At 42.0% G+C, this 27,909-nt stretch overlaps 3 protein-coding genes and 1 long non-coding RNA gene across 4 annotated transcripts; 1 reads left to right on the forward strand and 3 right to left on the reverse strand.

Annotated features, from left to right (window-relative positions):
• Positions 1 to 850: 850 nt before the first annotated feature.
• On the reverse strand, positions 851 to 2,380 carry LOC120727291. The gene is made up of 4 exons (XM_040021545.1): positions 2,248 to 2,380; positions 2,110 to 2,168; positions 972 to 2,026; positions 851 to 904 (listed from the first exon to the last, which is right to left on the reverse strand). Exons 1-3 carry the CDS (start codon positions 2,286 to 2,288, stop codon positions 975 to 977), a joined length of 1,152 nt encoding a protein of 383 aa, XP_039877479.1. The 5' UTR covers positions 2,289 to 2,380; the 3' UTR covers positions 851 to 904; positions 972 to 974.
• Positions 2,381 to 14,948: 12,568 nt separating this feature from the next.
• On the reverse strand, positions 14,949 to 18,767 carry tpbga (trophoblast glycoprotein a). The gene is made up of 2 exons (XM_040020855.1): positions 18,173 to 18,767; positions 14,949 to 17,886 (listed from the first exon to the last, which is right to left on the reverse strand). The coding sequence occupies exons 1-2, from the start codon at positions 18,424 to 18,426 to the stop codon at positions 17,037 to 17,039; spliced, it is 1,104 nt and encodes a 367-aa protein (XP_039876789.1). The 5' UTR covers positions 18,427 to 18,767; the 3' UTR covers positions 14,949 to 17,036.
• Positions 18,768 to 21,036: 2,269 nt separating this feature from the next.
• tmem222b (transmembrane protein 222b) lies at positions 21,037 to 27,745 on the reverse strand. The gene is made up of 6 exons (XM_040020856.1): positions 27,578 to 27,745; positions 26,904 to 26,988; positions 25,855 to 25,886; positions 25,670 to 25,766; positions 25,447 to 25,577; positions 21,037 to 23,024 (listed from the first exon to the last, which is right to left on the reverse strand). The coding sequence occupies exons 1-6, from the start codon at positions 27,691 to 27,693 to the stop codon at positions 22,937 to 22,939; spliced, it is 549 nt and encodes a 182-aa protein (XP_039876790.1). The 5' UTR covers positions 27,694 to 27,745; the 3' UTR covers positions 21,037 to 22,936.
• Positions 22,942 to 24,934, forward strand: LOC120726870. The gene is made up of 2 exons (XR_005694390.1): positions 22,942 to 23,051; positions 23,547 to 24,934. It is a non-coding gene; the product is annotated as an uncharacterized LOC120726870 (long non-coding RNA).
• Positions 27,746 to 27,909: the final 164 nt, after the last annotated feature.

The following is a 27,909-nucleotide window of genomic DNA, read 5'->3' on the forward strand; positions in this document are numbered from 1 at the left end:
TGCTCTTGTGGACCCAATAGATCCACAGCGGGTCTTCTGGTGCACTTTTTGGGGTCCTTTTAACTCCGTGCCATCAGGAACTGTTTTACAGCGATTTTAATATTTTCCCTCTAGAAATCCAACTACTGACATAGTCTGAACAATACGTTCAAATTAAAACTCAGAGGAAAGTGAGTTTGCCGAGAAATTATTGGAGTGTCCCCTTACAACACGACCACAGCTGAACCATGACTCAGCAGCTTGAGCCATCTGTCTAAACAGATTTCAGCCAAGACTTAAAAAGAAAAGTCTCCAGAAAGTAAATAGCCCAGTCTCCCGTCCCCCACAGGAAGCAATTGAGATGTTTCAACTGATCTGACTCAGGACATCATTTTGTAGGCAGGGCGTTTACGCACAGCTCTTAACTGCGTCACGTTTTCTTTAATCTGGGCAGAGCAAGGTGCAAGTCATCCAGGCTAATACATACAATGACACAAGTGTTTACAATAACTGGACTCTGTCGCCACTGTATTGTGTCAGAAATGCCCTGTAAGCACTTCCTTCTACAATTTAAAATAAAAAATAAAACCCACACACTTTTGAGAGGTACATTATGCTGCTGCACAGTGCATTGCTGATACTTCTCAGCTGCTTTAGAGAACGCAACTTTTCATAACAGTCGTTTGGAAATAAGAGTAAGATTGTTCTCTGAAGTGGATCTTTGCATCAGGAGCAACCCCCCCCCAAAGAGTAGTTTAGCATCACATCATTTACTCACTAGAGGGCACCAAGTCTACATCCATAGACACACAAGCGTTGGCTTTTAATAGTACCTCACAACTGGGAGATGAAGTCAAGACAGAAGACAAGATTTCAGTTTAATAATTTATTTAAGAAAACGTTCAGCTATGTCTTCTTGCTGCACCTGTTGGTAGGAGAGACACTTTAGATACCAGCCAGATATAAACAGAACAAAGTAATGAGATACTCACCTTCTAGTATCTTGGACGTAGCTTGATTGTCATCCATTTGACATGCGGATGCTCAGATTTTCTTGGGTTGAGATATTCCATCTGCCGTGGGGGAGGTGTGGTAGTTTGTGGCACCTGCTCGACCTCTTTGTCACCAAGCCGTCTGATAGCATAGCCTCCAAAGTGTTCAGGGACCTCATAGATCCTGGTGTTACTTCCATAGGCAGGCAGACTATGAACTTCCTGGGCTGGATTCCTGATTCCCCATGGTGCTTGAAGAGGGTTGTTACTGGTGGGCCTCCGCTCTGCGAAGGTGTAGCTGGGTTTGTAGCTCACCATCATGTTTGAAGTGGAAGACGGCATGTAGCCTACTTGGGTGTTCCCAGTATTTGCAGGAAGCCATGAGTTTCCGTATGATTTCCTAAAGCCATGGACGGGGAAGTCTCTAGCAATACTTAAAGGTTCAGATTTATGTTGAGTGACCCGTTTTGCAGGAGCGCTTGCTGATGTTTGCCCCCGTACAGCTGCACTGGCAGGTTTCTGTGCTACAGAATGCTGAGAGGCTGGTTTAAACAAGGAGCTTCGTGTAAGAGTTTGAAGAGATGCGGCGCTGCTGGAGCCAGCCTTACTAGTTTGGGGTGCACCACGCTGAAATGGCCAAGTCATTTCCTTGTTGCTATCAGGAAGGCTGTTCTGGTTTTGACCGAGTCCATTCAGCGAGTTCCCACTTGCAACAGAAAGGCTAAAAGAGGAGCGGTTTGGCACCTCCTGAGCATTAACGCCCTTCACATTTGTGTACCAGTTAGGTTTTGTCACCAAGCTGCTCTGCACTAACCTTACCAAGCTTTGGGCTGGTTCTGAAACAGTCTGTTTATAGCTGCTAGCAGAAAGCCCTTCACTATAGCCTCTGTTAACTGTAGTCCCTGTGCTGAGGCTACTGCTGTGAGCTACTCGTGGAGAAATGAAGGCCTGTCTGATTTGGTCCTGGGAATAGCTGCCATCTAGTCTTCTTAGTCTACCATCTTGCTGTGAAAAGCCAACATATCCGTTACCGTTGTGCATCTGGGGGCTATATGCTGAGAAAGAAATAGAGTGTAAGCCCACTGTGGTAATCAATCACAGCACTAAAATAACTTAAACATATAAATTCCCCACTTACTTCGTGTAGCCCATGAACAGCACACATGCTCTGCTTGAACTAAGAAAATCAGCAATATCCTGCTCAGAAGCAAAACATCAAGGTCAGGAGAAATGGGACAACAACAAGGTTAAGAATAGCTGCAAAGTAGAGCCGTACCCCAAACCAGCTCCACAAGCCCTTCCAGATTTCCAAAGCATGCTGCCTTACTCAAAGCAACAGTACCACAAACACTCTGAAGCTGCTCACTCTGCATGTGTGTGCCGCAAAGAGGTGACATTTCTTGCAACCTGTATCCAATCACAGGCTAATGAGCAGATTGTTTACAGCTGCTGTTGTGCTGCTGTCAGGCTGAATGCTGGAGATTGTTCCAGAAAGCAGGTCTGACAAAGTCTCATCCTGAAGTCAGAGTCGATTAACTCATTTTTTGGTTACAGATGATCAGTTAGCTCAGTCGACTGTAACTTTGTTCACACAGAGTTACGTGTGTAGGGGTAGTGGAAAAAACCCCATCATCATCACCATGGCAACTGGGAAAATATAAAACCGAGCCTTGAGTTTATAAATCATTTTGGGGCTTTTTTTCACCTTTATTAGAGAATTTTTGTAAAGATGAGACAGGAAAGTGGAGAAGATGTGCAGCGAAGGGACTCAGAGGGGTCAGAACCAAACCTGGGCTGTTATATTGAGACTCATGCCTTCTGGTCATCTGCTCAACCACTAAGTTAAATCAGCATCCCACAGAGCCTTAGGTTTATTTGGAGGAATAAGGAACATGAGTGTCAGTGTGAATTATAACATTTTTCTCAAATAAATAAATAAATAAAAATGGAGGGGAGCACTTTCCTTTCGCATCATCTGCTCAGTCATCCTAGCTTGAATCTTTTATTAATAGACCAAACTGGAAATCCATCAAATCTTCACATTTATTTTTCTTGTAAATCTCAATATATTTTTTATTATGCTTTAACCTGAAATAGAGAAAATGCAAATGAAACCAACTGAATGTAGCACTATGGATCAAACAGATACATATAGAGCAGCTCAATTTATATAGCTCCTCATATCTAGAAGTTTACTTACATACAGCATCAAATCACAACATCAGTCAATGAAGGTGCTTTATAAAGTAAGATGAAGACCCTACAATATTACAACAGTGGAAAGGAAAAACTCTCTTTTAACAGGAAAGAACGTTTTACAGAACGAGGCTCAGGGAGGGGAAGCCACCTGCTCCTGATGGGAGAAAGAAGGATGAAAGGCATACTGTGGAAGAGAGCCATCCATCCCGTCAGGGTCATGGGGTGTTGGAGCCTATCCCAGCTGCCATAGGGCGAGCAGCAGGGTACAGCCTGGACTCATCACCAATCTGACACTGGGCTAACGCAGAGAGACAGATAACCATTGACATCTATGGGCGATTTAGAATCACCAGTTAACATGACCCCGCTAACTGCAGATCTTTGGACTGCAGGAGGCAGCCGGAGAGAACCTCAGAAAGGCCCGAGCCAGGACCTCCTTCCTATAAGGCAATAGTACTAAGCACCACATCACCATGATGCCCAAAAGAGTGTCAGAGATTAATCATCAGCAATAATGATTAAATGCAGCACAGTGAGTGAAGAAGAAATACTCATCATAGGATTTTCAATCAGCCTCTAGGCCCAGGCTCCTCCAGCAAGGCACCAACAAGTAAACTGACACTGACTTCAACGGGCCATCACAAGGTAACACCAATCTCAACATTTTCAAAAAGGCAAACCCAGGAGTTGAAGAGGAAATCGCTTAATTTCATGTCTGATGAACTGAGCAAAGTGGCTAAACAACAGGGTATGCTACATGACCTAATGGATGAGATAAAACAACTAAAAAACTTGATAAACGAGAAGGACAAGAAAATAGATAACTTGGAACGGCAAATCGAGGACCTTGAACAATACACAAGAATGGATGACTTAGTGATAAGTGGACTGGAGACACAACACCGAACCTAAGCCAGAGTAACAGCTGGCGGAGGTAAAGACGGTGAAGATGCCCCAGTAGAGGAGCTGCATCACATCATTTACTCACTTGAACAGCAAGTGATAAAATTCCTTCAAACGAAGAATGTAAGTATTCAGAACCATCATATCGCCGCATGCCACACGCTCCCCAGAAAAGACAGTAAAACAAAGCCATCAATTATTCTTCAGTTTGTGAGTCGCAAAACAAAGATTGAGTTACTGAAACAGGGAAAGAAGCTAAAAGGGACTGGTGTGTATTTAAATGAACATTTAACGAAAAAGACTGCTGAAATTGCAAAACGCAGCCTGAAACAAAATAAGATACAAGCGACATGGACGAGGAACTGCAAAGTAAGGATAAGACTAAATGGCACTCCCGAAGAAGCGAAAGTTGTGATGATAAGAGAACTCAAAGACTTAGAGCAATATAAATAATCAGGAATCTGCTATGGAATCTATTGGAAAAGTGACGATTGGATAATGAACAATGGGTATGGAAAGTGTTTCTGGCCTTATGGCTCAAAAAAACAACAACAAAAAAAAACACATAAATGACAAGTTTGGACACAGATTATAGGTTTCCATTCAGAGATATTGAAGAGGAAGACATTGATTATGAAAAGGACTGTCAATGTGGTTATTTTGCCACACGCTGAGAAAACGAACTTCAAAACATTTAACTATGCAGAGCACAACATGCATGACCCTGAAAGTAACATTGACCCAGATAACCACTTCTACAATAACAACAATAGTACTTGTGAGTACTATACAGATGACCAATTCAATGTGAATATTAAAATGGCAAATGCATTGTCGGTCATACATTTCAATAGTAGAAGCCTGTATAAAAATTTTCTAAAATTACAGAATGTTTAAGTAAAAAAAGTTTAATATAATTGCAATATCAGAAACATGGCTCGATAATGAGAAAGTTAGTGAAATGGGACTGGAAGGATACCAATTATTTACAATGAACAGGGTGAATAAAAAAGGAGGTGGTGTTGCTTTGTATATAGATAAAGTTTTGAAATGTAGTCTGATTGAATGTATGTCAAGCACCATAGATAACGTATTGGAATGTGTTACTATTGAAATCCATGTTGAAAAAGCTAGCAGTATAATTATAAGTTGCATCTATAGGACACCAGGATCATGCCTTTCAATGAAAAACTTGCTGCTATGTTTAGCAACCTAAATGACAAAAAAAAATGGTAAATGGCCTGCATTTGTATAGCGCTTTACTAGTACCTAAGGACCCCAAAGCGCTTTACACAACCAGTCATCCACACACTGGTGATGGCAAGCTACATTGTAGCCACAGCCGCCCTGGGGCGCACTGACAGAGGCGAGGCTGCCAGACACTGGCGCCACCGGGCCCTCTGAACACCACCAGTAGGCAACGGGTGAAGTGTCTTGCCCAAGGACACAACAACCAAGACTGTCCAAGCCGGGGCTCGAACCGGCAACCTTCCGATTACAAGGCGAACTCCCAACTCTTGAGCCACGATCGCCCCCAGTGCAAATAATTTGTGGTGATTTTTTGCTAAACCCAAATGGACATCAGAAAACAACAGATTTCATCAATACAATGTATAGTAACTCCCTTTTCCCTGTAATTATAAAACCAAATAACAATTGATACAGCTACATTGATAGATAATATATTCACAAATAAAATTGACCGTGAAATAGTAGGTGGACTTCTTATAACTGATATAAGCGATCATCGTCCTGTTTTTGCAATTTTTCAAAATTGTTTTGGGATTAAAACTAAACAAAAGAATCAAACATTTGACATGATACGACATAGAACAACAAGAGCCATTGCTGCCCTCCAGGTGGACTTAAAGGAACACAATTGGAATGAGGTTTTTGCAAATGAAGATTCAAATAGTGCGTATGATGCATTCCTATCAACTGTAATTTCACTATATGAAAAACATTGTCCTTTAATGAAAATCACTAGAAAGCATCACAGATCAAATAACCCATGGATCACAAAGGGGATAGAAGATGCATGTAAAAAGAAAAATAATCTATATAACAGATTCGTAAAACAGAGGACAAAAGATGCTGAAATAACGTACAAGTTATACAAAAATAGATTAGTAAATATTATAAGAACAAGTAAGAAAGAATATTACCACAAATTATTGGAGCAAAGTAGAAGTAACACACAAGAAACATGGAGGATATTAAACAGTATAATCAAGAAGGGCTCAAAAAATAAGAATTATCCAGATTATTTTAAAAAAGATAAAGATATTGTGATTGATAAAACTAAAGACATTGCAAATGAATTTAATGATTTCTTTGTAAATGTTGGCTTTAATTTAGCAAAAGAAATTCCAGAGTCAAGAAATAATAACGACCTAAATAAACGTATTACTCAGAATGTGTCCTCCATGTTTATTGGTGCTGCAACTCATAGAGAAATAATTAACATTGTGAAGGCATTTAAAAATAAAAAGTCCACTGACTGTTTTGGTATTGACATGATATTAACCAATCAAACTATATAGAACCAACTAACATTTTGTTTATTAATCTGAATACCCTGAAATTTTATGATTTAGTTGAATATAAAATGGCACAGATAATGTATAAAGCACGAAATAACTTGCTTTGCCCCAGTACTCAGAAGCTGTTCAAAGTCAGAGAGAGTCAATATGACTTAAGGGGAACAGATTTCTTTAAAAAAACAAGATGAGGACAAATATAAAGCAGAGATGTGTTTCTGTTAGAGGAGTTACCCTGTGGAATAGTTATGACAGTGATTTAAAAAGGTGTAGTTCATTTTCCTTGTTTAAAAACATGTTTAAAAATAGAGTATTAGAAAAATATATATATCAAGAATGAAAAGAGCAAAAATTATAATACTGAAACTCTTGGTTGTTTTGCTTTGATGTTGTTACTTATCTAAGGTGGAAAGTTTTTTTTGTTTGTTTTTGTTTTTGTTTGTTTTTTGTTTTGTTTTTTGCTTTGCTTTGTTTTATGCTTTGCTTCGAGCCCTGTGTACAGGAGCTGCATGCTAAATGATCTTTTGTTAAGAGGGTGGGGGTAATAAGCAAATGCTTCAGCCAATACTTTTTGATTAGCCTTGTCTCGTGCTTTCTTGCTTTGTGGTAGATCTTTATTCTGTATTCACTGAGATATTTGAATGCTAATCAATAAAATCAAATCAAAAAACAAACAAACAAACAAAAACAGCTGTCAGAGAGCGAAGTGCTAAATTGGGATGATAAGGTACTTTGAGGTCTTTAAAATAAGATATTTTATATATTGACATTTGATATAAAATAATAGATATATTAAATGTATATGAGACCTATTAAGTAAACTAATATTGGAAGGGCATCCAGAAAAATTTGCACCAAGCCAAACATAAACACCTTCACATGCTGGTTCAGGTTCCCGTGCAGCATGATGGGAGCAATCAGAGAGAAACTCCGAGTTTGTTTAAGAAACAGCTGCTAGTGAGCAGGTCCGGTTACCCTTTAACTGATAAGTGATGGATTTTCTTTCTAGAACAAAAGACCCAAAGTTTCCTTTGTGCTGGGGGTTAACAAACTAACTAACCGACTGACTAATTTTCTGCAAACAGTAACATTTAACTTACCTGCTCTACTAGGCAGAGAATTCACCTCTCCGTGTCGAGCTTGACCTTGACAACCATCATATAAGTCTTGTTGGCCTTGTTAACATTATTAACGATGCCTCCTCTACCCCCTGACGCTGAAAAGACCCAGGCGGCGGTAATGATGCGGTCGACTATAACCGTGACAAACGACACATGAAGATCAATGTGCTTCCACCTTCTGTTTGCAGGTTATAAATCAGGCGCTGCAATACCAGCACCACAATCTCCATATCAGAGATTTCAGCTTCATTTGAATTCTGCTTCTTTTTTATTTGTGACTGCACAGAGTGATAAGCAGAATGCATGTTAGATTTGCATGTGAGTGCGATATCATCAGCGTCCTCTGTTTTTCTGACTGATCTGTGACCATGTGGGAGGCTCCGCAGGAAAATGACCTTTTATACTGTGAGTGTAGGACACACACACGCTAAGGACACACTCCCTGGTAGTCTGACAGGTGTGAATCTTCATCCCTGACTGTGCTTAGTCAATAGTGATGACAATTCCCTGCAAAGACAAACGAATCAGTCACTTTGTCCTGCTGTCCATCACGTGCTTCATCAAACACTTCTTAAAGACTAGCTTTAGTCAAATTTAGAGTCCCTTTTTTCATCTTTTAGGGACTTGAGTGTCCAATATTCTCTATGAGTCACAGCAGTGATAGCAAATTTCCTTGTCTCCACTCTAGGAAAGAGTGACACCTCGCATGCGATGACCAGATGAGTGTGGTGGCTTAGATCAAAGACACAATTTCCTGTCAGAGGAAATAGCCCAGAAGAATTTTTTTCAGGAGCAGTTTCCTCTTTTCTGAATTCTTTCCATTTATGCCTATCAACATTCATATGAAAGTCCTCCGCTGGAATCCTTCCCCGATGACAAAGGTGTTATGATGACACAGAAGGAATGCTTTAAAAAGAAACCTACGCGTGACATTAATCAAACTGTAAATGAGAGCTATGCTTCAACGTAGGTGACTCTTCTCTCCTTGGGGATGGTCACTCTTGCTCAAAATTCTGCCGGCATCGGGTCTCACACTCTTATATTTCCTGCCTTAATGCCGATTTCTACAGAGCAGGGTGTTGTAGCAAATGAAAGGCATTGTTCGGTCTCCGCAGACCCCTGACCTGTAGATGATTGGCACACAGACTCATTTTAGAAGCCTCTCTCCTGTAAAGGTTACACTGTGTAAGGTTTCACTTTGCTCATGAGCTCCGTGCTGGCTAAGACAGATTAATATCTGCGTGTGCAGGACCACAAAAAGGGGGTGTGGTGGAGGAGAAGGCAAGCACAGCATCCGTATCTAATTTATGTGCAGAGCTATGCAGGATATGGGGACTTTTGTCAGAAGGGTCAAACCATGCAACGCCTGCTGAATCAGAAACTTTTGTTAAAAACAAAGATAAAGATACTCAAAAGTGAACTGTGTGTTTCTCTGAACTGTGCATTGCTCTTGTGTGGATGCTCCACTGAGCATTTGTAGTAGCAGGACAGTGTATGTGAGATTAAATCCAATTAAAATGTATTCATGTTATTTAGGAAAAAAGTAGATTTTTTGTATTATGTTCTTTATAAAACTAGAGCTTCATGGCGTTGAGGAATAATAAATTATGGACTGCTGCAGGGGGAGTCTATCCCAGCTGTCATGGGGTAAAAGGCAGGGTACACTAAAATGGACAGGTCACCAGTCTGTCGCACTGTCACAGACAGCCGTTAACACCTATGATCTATTTAAAATCATCACTTACCCCAAACTGCATATATTTAGACTGCCAGAAAAAAGTGGAGAAAGAAAGGGAGAGCATGCAGAGCCAGTGGATTGCTGTTGAGTGACGGTGCTAACCAGCGTTCTTCCAAAATCATGCTAATATTTTCCCTTTAAAAGACACTGCATGTTTGTATGGTGCCAGTTTTTCCATTTAGAACCTACCCACCCAGCAAAAACCCAGCATAAAGACGACTTTCCCTGACTTTAAACTACAGTATGATCTAGTGAAAAAGGAAACATAAAAGCCTCCTGCTTAGGTCATTTAAAAGACGCACCTTTATGTCTAAATCTGGCTAAAAGGTGAAAGGGCATATCTCCTCAACATCTCACCCACAGCCAACTATGGCACATAGATGCCTCTCCCTGATTCTGCTGGAGGTTTTTTCCTGTTAAAAGGGAGTTTTTTCTTCCCACTGTCACCAGGCGCTTAAGTGCTTAATCACAGGCGATCATCATCACCTTACAGTATCAAGTGCTTTCAGGCAACTGGGAACTAAATGTAATACCTCTGCAAACTCCTCAACTAGAGTCAACTTTAGAAACTGTGTTTTATATTTTTTTATATTGGAAAAAAAAAACCCACGTAAAAAATAAAAACAAAGCCACAATGAAATTATTGAAACAACAGCCAGTTATGATTGCCTAAATTTTACACTTAATTTAACACATTTGTAATCCTGATGTGCCACTCTGACACCTCTTAACTCTCTAAAGAACAGAAGGTTGCGCTGTACGTTATTGGTACATGGCTGAAGTCACCTTTCTCTTTTCAGCCAAATTAAACATAAAAAGGAAATCCTTTGAAAGTTTGGCCAGATTTAGCCTTGAAAACAATGTTCACAGACATCTACTGTATACATTAGGGGGTATGGAGCCGTGAGCATTAGATGAATATGTGTGGACATATTTTAAACTTTTAAATCCATCTTTAAATCTGGCTCTTGTCAAAGTTCGACTTCATTCTGCAGTTTTTTTGCTTTATAATATGTTCGTGTGATCTTTTTTTTATTGCTTCTAGTTGTATTTTGAAATAATCTGCATTTCTGCCTTTGGTTGGTTTTACTTTTTGTCTTCGTCAGGGTTCCCTCCAGTTTTCACACCAACTATCCAGTTACTCCTCTGTAGCTGCACCACCTGCTGCTTTCTTTAATTTTTCCTGATTGTCTCGTCTCTATTCGAGCATTTCAGCCGTCAACCTGTCCTCCATTTGTTTTGGTCTTTTTGTTGTTTTTTTTTAGTTTCCTTGTATGTTATTGGTTTTCGGTATATGACCTCTTGGACTGTTTTCTGGAGTTCTGCCTGACGTTACCCTAAGTTGTTTGCCAAAACCCACTGACTATCCGTTTTATTGGCATCTAGCTCATATCTAGTCTTGGAAGTTTGGGAGCAGTGAGTAAATTCTCTAAGTGGTAACTCTATCATCCTAACAGAGCTAACCAAGCTAACAGTATAGCTTTCTGAGACATAGCTTCTGGAGCCTCATAAAGCCCAGAACCTCTTGGGCTAAACATAAATAGCCCACTTTGAGACCAATCAAATGTCTTTCTTATTAATGTATGACTGTAGGAATTGCACAGCTTGGGCTAAAAGTGGTCTGACATTAAGAAGCAAATGAAAATGACTACATGTTAAAGTTGGGCCTAGTTTTCAGGGTTACAGTAGGGTACAAGGTAAGATTCATGGTCAATAAGTCATTTAATAAGTAAAACATCTATCGTGTGAGCTATCAACACATTAAATGGCATATCTTCACACTGTTTCATATAAGGCTGAAAGTAACCACCCGTTCTGTGTCAAGCAGCAAGGCTGTGGGACAGAAAGCCTCAATAATGAGCAGAAATATGTCAAAAAGCACCATACAGTAAGGAATCTGCAGAGGTTTCCATTTAAATCCATTGATAATGTAAAAATATTAATTCGAGCAGGTTCTAGTGTGTGTAACAGTCTGCACTTTTTAATTTACACTTGGTTTAATCAAACTTAAATCCTTTTTGGAGAGACTGACTGTACATCTAACACCTGAGACTGATACTACAGGCAGGATGTCACACGCAGTGCAGTAACAGGATGTTCTCATCCAAAGTGACCCGTATCAAACTCCTTCATGTAGCAAGATGATGTAAAGTCAGAGAGACAGACAGTCAGCAGATGGTGTCTTCACTCCGGAAGAATCTACCCTTTGGCCTCCGAACCGATTCTCTCCTCCTGACCAATCAGGTGCTTCAGATCCCTGTGGGGTGCATAGGGCCACCTCCAGCTCGGGCATCTGGTCAAGCATTTGAAATAATGAAGGCAATAATAATGAGCTTAAAACTCCTCCCTCTGGGAGGGCGAGAGGTCAAACTACCTATGGAGAGTTCACACCTAACACATTCCAGGAACTTAAGGATTCGTCATCATCGGAGCGGCTGCACTCCCTCCCCTCGCTGCTTCCATAACACTTCCAAGTTATCACAACTTTGCCCATATTTTTGTTTTGTTTTGGTCATCAGTTTTAACCAGAAGCATCAGTGAGATGTGGGAAGAGATCTCTAAAGCACTGCATCCAAACCCGCAGCATAAATCATGAAATCATACAAACGTGGAGGCTTGTTATTATGGCTGACTGGGATGGATGCTCAAAGACAAGAGAAAAAAAGGTGCCGTAAATCCACAACTGTCCCGCAAATCTGTTATTTCTAGTTCATGTATATTTGCATCCAGGCTGAAAAATGCAAAAAAAAACAAAAAAACAACACACGTTGGTTAAGACTGAGCCGATGCAGACATTAGAAACCTCAGACTTGGTTTGTAGCGGTGGTTTTGGCCAGCTGACACACGGAGTGTCCCAGATTCAGTCCTCTTTCTGTTTTGGTCTCCACCAACTCCTCAGCAGTTTAGGCGGCTCTTCAGCTGCTTTGTCGTGTAACTAAAAAGTCTCCTGTTATGAGGAACAACTTTCATATTGCACATGCACACTCTTGACACGTTGCTCCTGTGAAACTAATGATAACTGCAGCTTTACTTCTCAGTTTAAATGGCTTTTCCCATCACTTCCTGTAGCTGGAACCTGGAAGAAAAGTCATAGCCAGCAATAAATTAAGCCACTGCTCACAATACTGTGTTCAAATGACTCCACTCTCCAGCCAGACTATCGTATTTGCCCTGCCTGCTGCTCATTTCCAGCCCGGCTCATTGATGCATGAAGCAGATGATGAAGTAGCACAGGAGTTGTGAGTATCTTGTCCTTTTTTAAAAATGGGTCAAGGCCATTTATAATCACCAAGAAACGGCAGCCATACTCTATTTTTGCGAACTGGCCAGAGGAGAGAGTTCTTAATGAAGTATAGCTCGAGTCCTTCGTTTGGTGCGCTGAATCAGTCGCATGGCTCGATTATGTTTGGTGATCATCTTTACGCCGTGTTGAGCTCCCTTGAGAATCTTAAATCAGAGACATAAAAAGAGTTGAACTCTCTTCTCTTTAAACTCGAGTACCTGAAAAAAGCCTCGGCTTTGGGGTTTCATCAAGACTTTGAGTAGACACAGATGAGTGGGACACAGATGAAAACAGATCACTTTAACTGAGATCTGCCCAGCCTTATCCTCCTACAACGACCACATCAACGCTAAACAAAACTTGTGACGAGCCACAATCGAGGGACTGGTCCACGGCCAGCTGGAACACAGCAGAGCCCACAACAAGGCTTTAGGACACTCTGCTCTCAGGGTAGAGGCCCAGAAAAGGGGACGGGGAGGGGGATAAGTCACAGGGGATAGGGTGGGGGTATAAGGCCTGGCAGACCAGTGCTTTTTCTTCTTTTAAAATCGTAGTCAATTTGGAGATCAATAGAGATGCGATTATGATGACTTCAGAGGGCAGCTGCATTGTTGCTGTGGAATGTTTTACATAAGCGTTGCGTTCATACAAAACTCTGTTGAGAAGCATTTGTTTCTCATTTATCACGGGTCTGGGGACTCGTTGTGGTTATGCACCAAGAGGGTTTTGTTTGAATTTCAAGAGCATGAAGAATCCCATTGCGACATGCGGAAACACACATATACACACACACACACACACACACTCGGTTTTACACAAAGCGGGGACAGAGGGAGTGTGCAATCAAGCACAAATCGAATCCATTTGTGGAGTTTAATAAGTTCAAACTGAAATTTCAGTCCTCGTCGCTTGTTTTGTGTCAGAAAATTGAAGCTGCGGTGATACTGCCGCTTATTGCGGTCTCTCCTTCAACACCTGCTTGGATTGTTGATGGTATATATCTGATATATATCTTTGCAAAGCGAAATACAAACTATTAATTTGCACCATTAATTTGTTTGAGGAAAGACCAAACATACACATCTTTTGTTTTTTGCAGATACTATGATGGCAGTGTGTATGCCTACGCACCATTCTAAATGTGCAGTTAGCTCCAGGCCTTGTAAAATGATAAATGGGAGGCCAGTTGGTTTTAATGGGCACTTGGGCCACTTGTACCAACTCCTCCTTCCTTGCATCCTCTGGCAAACACAATTAGCCTCATTGATCAAGTGAGCAGCAGAACAATGGGTAAGTACCCCACTGGAGTTTTTAGTCTCCACCTTCACTGAGCAGACTTGTTAGAGATGATGGATAGGCAACATCTGAGAAGCTGGGCCAATGACTTCGCTGACCTCACGCCACAATCAAGATAGCTGTTATAGTAAAAGTCTAGCAAGACTAAGGTTTGGCGCACCACATTGGATCTGAAGCAGAGTGTTTGTACAGTTCAGTTATACCAAATGTAAATAATGACATGATCCCCATGATGGGAGAGACAGCTGTACTTGTCATACTATGCTAGTGGAGGAAAGTGGGAGTGGGGGGAGGTGGAAATGCCACTTTGTCTCTGTCATCACGCTGCTGACTGTTGTGGGTTTATTTTTTTATGTTTTTTTTTTTTTAACATGTTCAATTCCTCGCAGATGTGGCGATCGCTTTCAAGGCATATTCTCTATCACGGCCATTAAAGCCCAGTGTAATGGCGCCAAGATGTTCCCCGAGACAGCAGGCGTATAAAATCTAAAGCCTGCTGCGCTCCAGAGGAATAAGTGAGAAAGAAATCCTTTGAATATGTATTTTGCGCGAACCACACGCTGCACGGGAACATAAAGCTGTTACACTTTTTAAAACTGCTTCCTCAAAAGAAACCTAAAAAAACAGCCTGTGGGAACGCAAGCAATGGTGAGCAATACTGAAACAGAGACATGATCTTTTAATCAGATACGTGCGGCAGTCTGAGGGAGAGGAGTAATTGGAGTAGTTTTCTCCCCTGTTTTTAACAAGCCTCTGTTTAGCACAGGGAGTAATGGAGAGCGCCTGGATGGGTCTGTAAGTTCCTCTCTTTCCTTGGATTCCTGCTGAGGCAGTCTCCCACAGCCCAAGCACACCATACATTTCTCAGACAGGCAGACTCATAAAAAGACAAAAAGGCACTGCTTCAAATCCACACTTTAATGAGTGAAAACGGAAGTAATGACATGCAGGGAATCATTCTTCTTCTCTCTGTCTTGCAAATTGACACCAATGACCCGTGGCCGGCTTAATGCCCCGGTTGTGACACGTTGCGTAATGCCAAATGAAAACTTTTCCCGGGATTTTCCCCCCAGGAGGAGATTATTAGGAATGATGACACTTGAACAATAGCTGGATCAGAGCGCTCGACTTTGTCATCGTGAGTGAATCCTATTACGTGACAGCATAATGGCCGTCTGTGAAAACAGAAACAGAATGAGTGTCAACAAGGCGTCTTTTCAGCGCTGAGAAACAAAGCTCATTTGAGGCGTCTCGCCACCCGAGCCGTCCCTTTGTGCGCGGCGTACGAGCCTCAATTGTTTTCTCATCGCCGAGTAAATGCCCGGCTTAATGTGGTGCCGCAGCTCGGGAGAAATGATACCTCCGGACATTAACAGTACGTTCATTTCTGCTGTTTGCATAATGCACAAGGTTACATTTGGGCTAAATGACAGCACGGACATGTACAACTTTCTAATGCTTTGTCATTCCACATGCAGTGAACTGGTTCCAGGTTATAAACGCTTCTGGCTATCAGGAGAGTATGGAGAACATCTTGATGGGATGAAGATGCTACTTTGGCATCAAACAAAGGCAAGGCTGTTTCACTTAACTACAGGCCTCCTTTGCACCACAGACAGCTAGAAATGTGGGTAATAAACAAACTGATGAATGGCAGCTTGCCATCCGCTCTGTGTGTGTTTGTCTGAATTTGGAGCCTCAAAAGGCCTGAGAGAATCGCTTTTGTCTTCTATGAAGACGACAATGGCTGAAATAAATATGCTGTAAGGATACATTTTGATTTATTTAGCCATGCTGGATTGACATGCATGTACATTTATGTTTAATTTCTAACCCCCCACCGCATCATCAGCAGTCCACCTAAGTGTCAGGGGTAGGGTTTGAGCCCAGGGTTTGTGGGGGTTTTGGTAAAGTAACCGTAAACCTACCCCTGACCCTAGATGGTTACCGGTGACCTTCTGGATGTTAAAGAGGTGAACGAAGAATTATTGGAAAAACAACTTCCCCTAAAAGACACTTCTCTCGAAATGAAAAACTAAAAGCTAAGAACATATTCTTCTTCCTTTTCACAAGACTTAATGCCCTTAACTGGTCAGAGCAAACTGCTGAATGAAACAATGTAGCTGGTGTTTCAGAATCATCTGTATCTTATCATCGGAAAGAGAGAGAAAAAATCCCTTAAACAGAAAAATGTGGAGAGCCAGACCTCTCTTTCAAAGAGCCTCCAGAGCAGCCTGTTGTCTTTAAGGAAGGAGAGAGGGAGGGAGACTGCTTTCAGCGGCCCCGGGCCCGGGGACTGGTTCTCATCATTTTGACAATAAAACTCAAGGAACTGACACAAAGCGACATTTCATTGAAAAAAATAGCAGAAGGGGGGCCGGAAGAGTTCCGCTGGTCTGCGCTGGATTGTCCACCCCTCCCTCTTATCCGACTGCCAAAGAGGAGCGGAGCGGTGATATTTTTTTTATTATTATTATTTTTAAGGAGAGCGTTTGGAAAAGCTTTCTGGTGGTTTAATTCCCCTCCAGCACCCTGGGAGGGAGGAGGTGGGGGTAAAATGGTTTAAAGATGAATGAGTGATTGTGCTTTAAATTCCCAGAGGTTTGTTTTAATAGTGTCGAGTTTGTATGGCAGCGTTTTGTTGCTTCTTTTCAAACAGCTAAATACTGAATGACTGTGCCATGTGGAAAACAATACCTGACTTTAGGCACTTGCTGTTACTTTTGTGGAGTACATAAAGAGCAGGCGCAGATATAAGAAAAGTCAGCCGGCATAGTCTTTTTGGAACAATCGTGCCCACTCGGGACAGCAAAGGAATAGCGATAGCCGATAACAGTGCATGCTTCAGTCACCATGGCTCAAAGGCTCTGAACATGTTGCTTTGTATATATTTACACATCTGTACATTTTATACACTTTTCTACTTATATATATGTGTGGGGGTGAGAAAGTCTGTCTCATCAGAAAATACAGCAAAATGTCCTCTCACACATCAGCGCTGTTGGAGACCTGTGATAACCTGGGGTCAGAGTCCATTTCAAAGCGGTAATGGTAGCCTTCCCACACCTCCCTGCAGGCGTCTCGCATGTCATAGATGCGCTTCTTGATGCCTTTGCGGTTGAGGTAGAGTACAAAGAGGAAGATGAGGCCGATAAAGCCCAGGACTATACCCAAGAAGACATAAGAGGTCTGCAGAGCGAGATCTGCGGCAGCATCTCTCTCGTGGCATCCCAGAGTCATCGTCCCCACGGCAAGCAAGGACGTGTTTCTCATGCTGGCCGGGAAGACGCACGCGAGGCTCTCGACGTCTCTGATGCGATTCTGTGACCTGTTGAGCCACTGAGCAAAAGGTTCAATTCCACATGTGCACGTGAACGGGTTCTCTCCCAGCAGGAGAGCAGCTCTGGGCAGGGAGTCCAGCTCTTGGAGGCCCTCTTCTGACAGAGTCTTGAGGGCATTGAGCGTCAGGTCGAGCACCTCCAGCTGCTCTAAACCCGAAAGGGTGGAGTTGTGGATGGCCACCAGGGAGTTGTTGGAAAGCCGGAGCATCCGCAAGCTGCTCAGGTAGGAGAAAATGCGCGGGGGCAAAAAGATGAGACTGTTGTCCGACAGGTCCAGTGCTCTCAGGGTCTCCAGGGAGCTCCAGTGGAAAGCCGTGCTCAAGCTGGTCACTGCAGAGTGGTTGTAGAGGGCTCGGCTCAGGTTGAGCTCCCGCAGAGACTGGTTCAGGACGGCAAAGGCCTCGGGATGAATAACAGCCAGCTGGTTGTTGCTCAGATCCAGAGAGCGAAGCCTGTGCAGTCCTTTGAAGGTGAGGGATTCCACCTCAGAAATTCTGGATTTGAAGATGACACATCATTAGCAATCACCATCAAGACTGAGAGAATGAAAGCACATTTACCTCGAATCAAACCTGAAAGAAAACTGAACGTGGTCATTTGAACACAGTCTACTACTATGCACACGGGTAACAGAACTTAAACCAATGGATCGGTGCAGTTCAAGAATAATGGGGGCCATGTGAAGAATGAGAAAACAGAGGTTTGTCACAGTTTCAGTCCTTCGGAGCTTTGCATTAGCACAATAACAAAGAGCCCCAGAGCTCAGGGAGAGTTTCTTACCTGTTATTGCTCAGAGATAGGTTGGTAACATTCTCCAACCCTTTGAAAGACTCCGGACCGATCCGGCTGATCTGATTCCCCGTTATAAACAGATTCCTCGTGTATCCCGGGATCCCAGCCGGGATACTCTGCAGGTCTTTGGAGACACACTTCACGGTGTGAGCCGCCTCTGAGCACTCGCAGCGAGGAGGGCAAGAAGCGTATACGGAGGCGAGGAGCGCGCAGAAAACAATGCCCTGCGTCAAATCCAGCATGTTGGAAAGGAAAACAAAAAAGTGTCCGGTTAGAGAGCGGCGGCAAGAAACAGCGACAAAGAATACACGCACACGGGGAAAAACGATCAGCTCCACCGAAACATCATGATCACGAGCTGTCCCGGCCGGGAATGCGCCTTTAACTTTGGATCTCTGCAGAAAGTGTGGCCGGGAGGCTGGCTCTGATTTCCATGAGAACAAAAGTGAGGGTCGTGCAGATCAGAGGGGGTGTTTGATCCTTCGGGGCGTTGCTTCTGCTCCAGCAATGAAGTTAAAAGGACCATCGAGGAGTGTAGTGATCTGCGGGGAGGGGCTTCTCTCCGCCCGGATCTACGAGATCTTCCCCTCAGCCCTGAGCAGAGAGCGCAGGCATGAAGGATGGATGAGGAGAAGAAAGTGGCCGGGATTTCAGCGCTCGCTCTCTCTCTCTCCTTTTTTCTGCACTCAAATATAAATGTGAATGTAATGAATTCTGGACTTTAACAGTTTTATTTCAGAACAAAGAACAGGCAAACATACTCGTCATTCCCAGCTCCCCAGGTGGTGTGCGCTAAATGTGGGGGAGGAGTGTTTGGGGGCCAACCTTCAGCCTTTGATCCCCCCTTTTCTTTAACACCACGATGATCTACTAGATAATGAGACTTTTGGCCACTTGGCAGCTGAGTATGAGAGCTGCGAGGACTTCCTCTTCTTTATAAATTTATTCCGACAACTTCCAATGACTACTACCTGAATGACTTCCGAGAGTATTTAAAGACGAGCAAGGCTCTCGCATATCATGACTCAGTCTTAAAACATCATCCCTCCTGCTGACAGCCCTGATGAAACACAGCAGTCACGACTGAATGATGCGAATTCAAGCGAGAGAAAAGCAGAGCCAAAAATCTATAATAACTTTTATACGCATTAAGGCTGGAAGTCGGACACATTCAGAGTTCGCATCTGTATGGTCTGCAGCACAGAAGATATGTTGGGATTAGAGAAACAAAGGAGGGTTTTTGACATTGCAGACTGGTATAAGTATACGTGGATGGTGGCACTAATAATAGCATCCCAACTGTCTTTTGTGAGCGGTCTGAATCGCTGTGGCCACAGGTCTCCGCATTCCAGGACCCGGCTCCTGGATACAACAAGGCACCGCAGGAGGCAACATCTAAAACCATTCACATCATCCCCACTCAGTGTGGCATTCCCGCACATGGCCGCCCTTAAATAGGCCCAAAGTACTGCTGATCTTCACAATCTCTCTTTCAGAAATATACCTTCATATTTATGTGTTACAGGCGGCAATGTTGTGAGGCATGCCGGCTGCTCTCAAAAGGACCGTTCATGCCTCCACTGCCTTTTATGCCTCAAAGCGCTCTAAATGAGCTGCTACATTAAGGACAGGTTTCACATTCAAAGACACCGTTTGCCGTCCGTTTTCTGACATTTAGCGCAATTACAGAACACCAAAGGGATTTTCACTTTACTCTTTGTTTCTACTGGGATTTTCCACAGACAGGTCCACCAAGTCTGCACCTTAAATGTCACTGCAGTTTAGGCATAATGAGCACATTTCCACGTTTTCTTTAAAGCCATGCTCCTTCTTGGACACAGCAGTGTAGTCTGCTCAGCTCAGTCATTTAAAAGAAATAGTTGACATCTTAGGGCATACATATGCATTTTTAAAGGGCTACTGACCTATTCTACCACTGCAAATAAATGTCATTTTATGATGCAAAAAGCACCTTTCATTTAAATTTATCTCCACAAAAGGCCTCATGTAGGTTACAACTACACGTCTCATGTCCAAGTTTGCTGCGTTAATTGTCTTATTGATCATATTAGCCTTTTGCACTAGTTAAATGGTTCTGGTCTTTGCATGCTCACTCAGGTTATTCATCAGAATTATTTTTCTCTAAGAAATAAGAGCCAAACTAGCAGAGATATAATTCACTGCTGCTGCCTCTTCAGTGCCGGCGAGGCATCAGTTTCCCAGACTTGGTGGCACAAGTGTTCCCGTTGCTCAGTCCTGCGCTGGTGTCTCCTTCTCTTTTCACTCCAGTTACAGGCAGTTTGTTCTGTTCTGTCAAAGGGAGCAATACACACATTTGAAATCAACCATTTAAGACACATGAAACTCTCCCCTCAGAACAAAACAAATACTTTACCAGATTTGATTTTTTTTTAACTTTGAGCTCCCAGAGCTGACAATCCAGATCCCAGCTAGTTAAAGTACTCGCTCTTTGATCATCATAGCAGTTTTTCAGCTATGCAAATTAATAACCAAAAAATAATCTAATCATCTACAAAATATTAGAAAATAGTGTGTTATGCCTACACTGATACTTAAAGGAATCACTGATGATTTTTAATCAATTTTCATGTTACAATAGTCTTAAAAAGCAGCTTCCCTTTTCTCCCTGTGGGTGTTGTTACATCTCACCTGGTTGAGAAGGCAACTCATTTATACTAAAGGCTACTACAGATGGCTGGGTGCGATTCTACCCTAGAACTTTTTCCTTGTATCTTTAAAGTATTACTAAATAAAATGTTTTTATATTTTATAGAGAGCTGCCAATCTAGTTGGGATCCAGATTGGCCATTTCAAACACACAAACAGGCAGGTCTGGTACAATCTAATATTTTATTTATTTTCACTCAATTTTACCAGTGAATACAGACATTTTAAAGAGATTAAGGGAAAGACTGAGTAATAAATATAGAAATCAATTACTAGGCAGTTTGCTGCAATGATATGCAGCTGATTATTAATCGAGAAGCGATAGCTATGAGCCAACCACGAACATCCCTCTCCAACAGTTTCACTCTCGCATGCATGCAATACACACAAGTGCATGCTCTCTCTAATGTGCAGAACACGCACAAACACACACACTCATCCAGGCACAGGTCTGCCTCACTGCCAAGCAGACATTACAAGTACAGTAAAGAGGGCCATTCAAATCTGAAGAGTGATCAAGTTAGCAAAGTATATAAAGAGCACCTGATGTACAGTCTGATGTGTAAGTATTTACAGGCAACATGGGTGAAACACAGAACTAGAGGCCACAGAAATTCTGCTTCCAACAGGAGCCTGAAAATGGTGTTAGCCCTGGAGTTACTACAGAAAACCCCTTTAAGCTCACACTTAAATGACATCTACTTTGGATTATTGCAGGATGTTGGTCGGTATACATCAAAGCTTTGCGAAACAGTGCTGACATTTCACAATGACCTTCCAATCTGATCTGCAGAGGTGAAAAACAGCAGGAGCGAGCGACGCTGGTCAGGCGCCGAGGTGGAAACGGGGGATTTTCAACAGGGGTCGGTGAGCGTGAAAAAACCTGAGGATCCTGGCTACCTGCTGCTTCTGGCAGCACCGCAGACAAAGAGAGGGCTCAACACTTTTTTCCCTGTTTGATTGCAAACAATGAGGGGATTTGAAGCTGTTCACGACAGCCATGGCAACGGATTTTGAGTGCCAACCATCATGTGCATTTCTTTTTTAGAAGGAGGAGTCATAAATGACCATAAAGCTGAAAATGCAAAGAGAGGTCGTTTCGAGGCACTGACTCTGGCTTTTTCTCGTAAAAGTCGAACGCAGCAAAGGGACAACAAAACGAAATCGCAGCAGGTTTCATACCTCTGACATCAGCTGGCTTTTCATCAACACCTTTAGAGTCACAGACAAACTGTTCCACTACTGAGAGACTAAGATATGGAAGGACACAGTCTGTGCTGGTCACACAAAAAGGCTTCTCTAATTTTCTACCACAGCCATATTCATTGAGGTTGCTACAATTGTTGCACTGATAGATAACAGTATCATGAGGTGATATGTGTAATGCATGTCCAACAGATCTGAGAAAATATTTCCCTTTTGAAGATGCAAACTCTTTGATATCCTACAGAGTAAGAAAATGCACAAAAACACAAACTGCTTTTGTGTATTTAGGTAGACGTTGCAGTGCTGTGGAAGAGCTACGTTAGGTCAAGCATGAGATGCAATAGATTCCTGCAGAAAGGCAGCTAACTGAACTAACATGTTGGTGCGCCCCGCTATAAATTTGGCATCCTGGAAGCACTGAATCATGGGATTACAATCCCAATCCGAGTAAAATCTGAAAGCAAGGCATGGATGTGTTTCCCCTCAAAGAGTTCAACAATGTAGGTACTTCTTTTCAACTGTTTACTGTTACACTTTGCAGGCGGCAATGGCTTAAAACCGCCAGTCACACTTTTAATATTCAGAATCCAATAAATGCTTTTGTGTAGTCCTAGTCATTGCAGGTGATTATAAATGGACTTCCATCACTGGGACATTCTAGCATCCACACGGCAGTAAAGCCAGTGATCATGCTCGAGCCAGCAATCAGGCATGTCCTGGACAATCCTGTCCATCAATCTTCTCTCAGCGGTGAGGAGTCTTTGTTACTGGTTTCCCCTCTCCTGTGTTGTTCAAAAGGTCAGCGCCACCTCTGACCCACGAGGGGGTTTCCACCATGTCCCTAGACTTGCTCCCAGGTCACCGGAGGTTGAGGGCCAGGGACACTGTAAGGACGATGCCCATGAGCATCAGAAAAGGCAGCCAGGTCTTCAGAAAGCCTGCACAGCTGGAGAGAGATGACAGGAAAACCAAGGTGAGGAAACAAGCATGCGGTGATGTACACAAATACAAATCGCGGGAATGAGCTCTTATTTTTTTATGAGCCCCCTCCCATCCCAACCACAGCCCTTATAATGACCAGCAGAAGACAAGGGACATGGCATCTTCAACCTTGTTCTTCCTGTAGCTATGGCAACAATCAGTGTAGATGATATACACATCTCTTTTTTTTTTTGTTTAACCCTGCTGAGAGGCAAAACAAGCAGCTGGTGTGGAAAGCTAAAAAACTAAGAGAAAAATACGTTAATTAGAGCACAGACATCGCACACACTGGTGTCTGGACTTTTGGGATAAACAAGAAAAATGGAAAGTAACTGATGCCAGCCTCACAAGACATCTCTAAATGTTCTAGAAAGCAAGGGTTGCATGTATGCTGTGTCGGAGCAAAGTAGCAAATGTTCAGTTGATCACAGGGACGTTTAACGACATTGTATACACACTGTTATTAACCTCTGTCTCTCTTCCACAGCATGTCTTCTATCCTGTCTTCCTTCTCTCGCCCCAACCAGTCGCGGAAGACGGCCCCTCTCCCTGAGCCTGGTTCTGCAGGAGGTTTCTTCCTGTTAACAGGGAGTTTTTCCTTCCCACTGTTGTCAGAGTGCTTGCTCACAGGGGGTCATATGATTGTTGGGTTTTTCTCTGTATGTTTTATTGTAGGGTCTACCTTACATATACAGTCCCTTGAAGCGACTGTTGTTCTGATTTGGCGCTATATAAATAAAATTCAACTCTTAATCGACTTGAGAGGAAAGAAGGTCGATGATGTTAGCGATGCTTATGTTAAGCCACACTCAGCAAACTTAAAGTGTGTGTGTGTGTTTGTGCGCGCGCGCACACTAGTATATATAGCACAAAGGGCTACACGTTTCTGTGGCATCTGTGTTAAGACTAGCGGAATAGCATGATTTTTTTTTCTTGAATTTAATCGACTAGTAAAGCAGTCACAAGAAATATCCTTAGATTAAATAAGACTAAATATTGAGGCTGCTTTGCATAAGTAAGTAAGAGTGATTAAGTTATACTAAACAACCCTTTAAAATTTTAACGATCAAGCAGGTAGTCAGAGCACATTTTCAATTAAGAATAATTTAAAAAAAAAAAAAAAAAAAAAACTGAGTGACTGCAACAACTTCAGAGGTCTCACTTCCCGATACTTTCTGACAATTACTGCAGTTCTGCTGGGATGTGTAGTTTTTTTTATTGTCATGCTATAATTTAAAGACATTCCAGTAATGTCCTATATACACTCTTATTATTTCCCAAGAATCAGGTCTCTCTCTCTTGTCCTGAGACACAACAGGTTCAAGGCATACCTGTGAAATTATGTCCGAACCCCTGGGATTCCACAGAGAAACCTCATTCACGGGCTTCAGCCCTACTTCTTAGGCAGGCTTTGAAGAGAGCAGCTGTTGAGTACAGGGCTTGCACTGTATCACCTCCTTCTAAGGTAGACAGCCTTCAGATATCTCGAGAATAAGGATGGTAGTCACTAATACTATGTGCATTCCTCTGAAAGTAGTTCACTTCATTGCTCCCCGGAAGATGAATTTTTTTTTAAAGGATACCGTTAGTCTGTTCATGCTTATCTGGAGCAAATGAAACATCGAGTAAAACATCACTAGATCATCGTAACTGAGGTTAGATTTTGATAGAAAATTCATGTGATTAATAATTGTGTTTGTTTTTTTAGCAACAGTCTACAGCCTCTACATGGGTTTGTAAGCTTCCCCTGAAATCTTTATACTTCGCCAGGAAAACAGGAAACCGGTGAAGTGATTTATTGAACCATAGAAACATGCACGGAAATAGAGTCCATAAAGCAAAATAAAAAGTTTGTGTACAATTCTAACAAGCTTGGGAAAAAAAAAAAAAAAAAAAAAATCAATCTTTGGTATGACAAAGTGAAGCTTTTGATCAAAATCATTGATCGGGCATGAGCTGGGGACTGGCTGCTGTTAGTTAGGATTACTCCAATTTCTCTCCCTTCTCTGCTCTCTGTTTCACTGTATGTGCATCTCATCCCAAAGAAAATATAGAGCACATAAGAGAAAAACAGAGCTTGTTGGCATAGCAAACCGGAAATGCCTCCAGACTGATCTTAGTTTTTCTTCATGCACTGTTACGTTTGGTTCCAGTAAGCCAGGGAATTGCTGCTGACGTGTGGTGCAGTACACGCAGAACAATGCAGAATTGAAAGGAATGGATCCACTATCCAGCCTAGCTATTTGAATTCAGTACTGAAACAATATCAGATATACACCAGAGTACGTCATCAATAATTTCCTGTTGCAATGTTTGCCCACTAAAAACTCCACATCAACTGTTTTTCTATCTTTGTCAGTCTCTCAGACACGCTGAGCTTTTCTTACCTCACATGCTTTCCGTGGATGAGAGCGAGGAGGCAGAGGTTGATCATGTTCCACGAGGTGCTGTTTTCATATCGCATCAGATTCAGAGCCATTGCGACATGCGAGTGGCAGTTATCACAGCATAGGTTGTGCTTTGGAGAAGACAACATTATCAAGAATCATTCCCACTATTTCTTCACTTCACAGTTGAGGCAAAGTCATTCACACAACACCACATATTTACCATCCTGTGTTTATACTCCTCTGAAGCGTCATGCACGGCTGTGTCCCAGGCATTGGAGCCGCTGGCGTAAACCTTGCTTACATCAAGCATCCAGTATCTGGATTTAAGGAGGAAAACAAACTTTATTGTTGTATATGACAGATGTAAAGAGACAAAAATAAAAAATACGATATTTATTTACTTACTTTGTTGGTTGTCCAAAAGCCATGTTGTCCTCCTGCAAAAGATGAAATATTTCTTTAAGTTATCTGTGCTCACTGAAAGCTGTTTTATGTTGTTTGGGGTTTTTCTTTTGGGTGGGGGGTTACATCAAAGCACTAAACAAAGACACCACCATTAGGGCAAAACTTGTTCAGCTATGTAAGGTTGAATAAGAGACATTTTCAGCACCCTAATAGCCGGAATATGTAGTTTAGCATCAATTTAGGAAATGGGTCTAACATCCTGTTTGTTAGGATTCACTATTGTGTTTGCTTGTTTGTGTATACAAGTCAAAATGGATCCAAGCTGCAAGCTCTCTGTACTCTTTCTTCTATTACAAGGAATAGTGTGCCTTCAATTCCCATAAAAGAAAATGACATTTCAGAATAAACAAATCTGAATGTTCCCAAAAAAAAAAACAAAAAAAACAAACAAAAAAAAAAAAAACCCCACAAAGAATCTGTTAAACGATAGTCTGACAACACAAAAGTGCAGCAAAACAAAGCTCTCTTTAGGAATTTCTACAGCTGCAAAGACAGAATGTTTTCTGACACACAAGGCAAACATCGCTATTTTTGCCACAGCACAGCATAATCCAGCGGTGGCACTGCAAATGTATGAAATTGCTCATGAGATTACTGGGAGAGTACTTTGTAGCACTAAAACCACACTTAATTAATGACTGCCTACACTACTGTGAAACGGTCTTACTGGTCCTACTGGAAAACCTAGATGCCCCACATTAAAACACAATAGCGCTGTGCCTTCATTTGCTCATACTGCAGTGTATATAAGTAGATGTACAGCCATCTATTCATTTCTATTTTATATTGTGTGTCAGAAGTGAGAAATACTGGATTTAAAGGCAACAGGTCTCAAGGCACAGCATGTCCGATTTTTATTGGACCCTTTGTTAAAACTAATAGTGAGCTCTTTACGCTCATATCTATCAGGGCATTTTACCATAGTAAATCTAGCATAAAAGGCTAAAGGATTGCTTGGTGAATGCTGCAGAACTTCAGTCAGTACTCACTGAAACAAAGTAAGGCCCAGCAAAGTCCCGGATGACTCCAGTGGAAGTACAGATACCCATGTGACCAATGAAGGGAAACAGCCATCTGAGAGAAACAATAACAAACAAACAAACAAACAAACAAACATGCAAAGTTACCATCACTACATTGAAGTACTATTTAAGAGGGCCTGACTGCAAACGTTGAGATTAGACAAGCCAATACAAACACACACACTTTTGATTAGTGTATTATTTATTAGTAATATCACTGAAAATAAAGGCGATAGTATGAGTTTTAAAGCAACTGCGTTGTGATATTCAAAGTTTTAGTAAGATATACTTTCGCAGAACTATAACACTGATGACCCAAAATCCTCAACGGCTGACTTTAAGCATATCATTTAATAGCTGGCATGTTTACCATTTTGTTTGCTTCGTATCGGTGATCCAATTATCTGCATATTTATATTTATACGTACAAACATCTTCAGTTTAAACCGTGCTCATTAAATGTAACCGTTCTTCGTGCACAGCTGTAACTTAGACATTTGTTAGCAGCGAAGATAATCTAATATAAATCGTTTTGGAAGAAGGGCAGCAACAGGAAGGTACTGTGCGTCTGCTAGCTAGCTAAGCTACTGCTGTCACCTCGTGCGATTTCTGGAGCATTTAGCCAAAAAGCGATAACTCACGATAACACGGGGATAGGTGTCCACACTATACAGTAAGGATAGCGACTGGCCTCCGGGTTAATTTTCTCCGAAGCTATGTGGTAATTCTTCATGCTCTCTTTTTCAACATCCGCCATCACCAGCTGTGGACTATGAACTTCATTTGTCCCACCGCGTCAAGCTACCCGGATACTCAGCGGAAAACAAATCTTACTGTCAAAATAAAACACTACATCTACTTTTAGTTTGGCAAAAATCGTAAAGACGGCATCAGTATCAACAGATATGCTAAATTCACCGACATTATCGCCACATCTGAGAAAAATAGAGACAGAATAAAAGCGCAAAGCACT

Source organism: Simochromis diagramma, unplaced genomic scaffold (assembly GCF_900408965.1).
Source record: "Simochromis diagramma unplaced genomic scaffold, fSimDia1.1 OVJJ01000753.1, whole genome shotgun sequence".
Lineage (NCBI taxonomy): Eukaryota > Metazoa > Chordata > Actinopteri > Cichliformes > Cichlidae > Simochromis > Simochromis diagramma.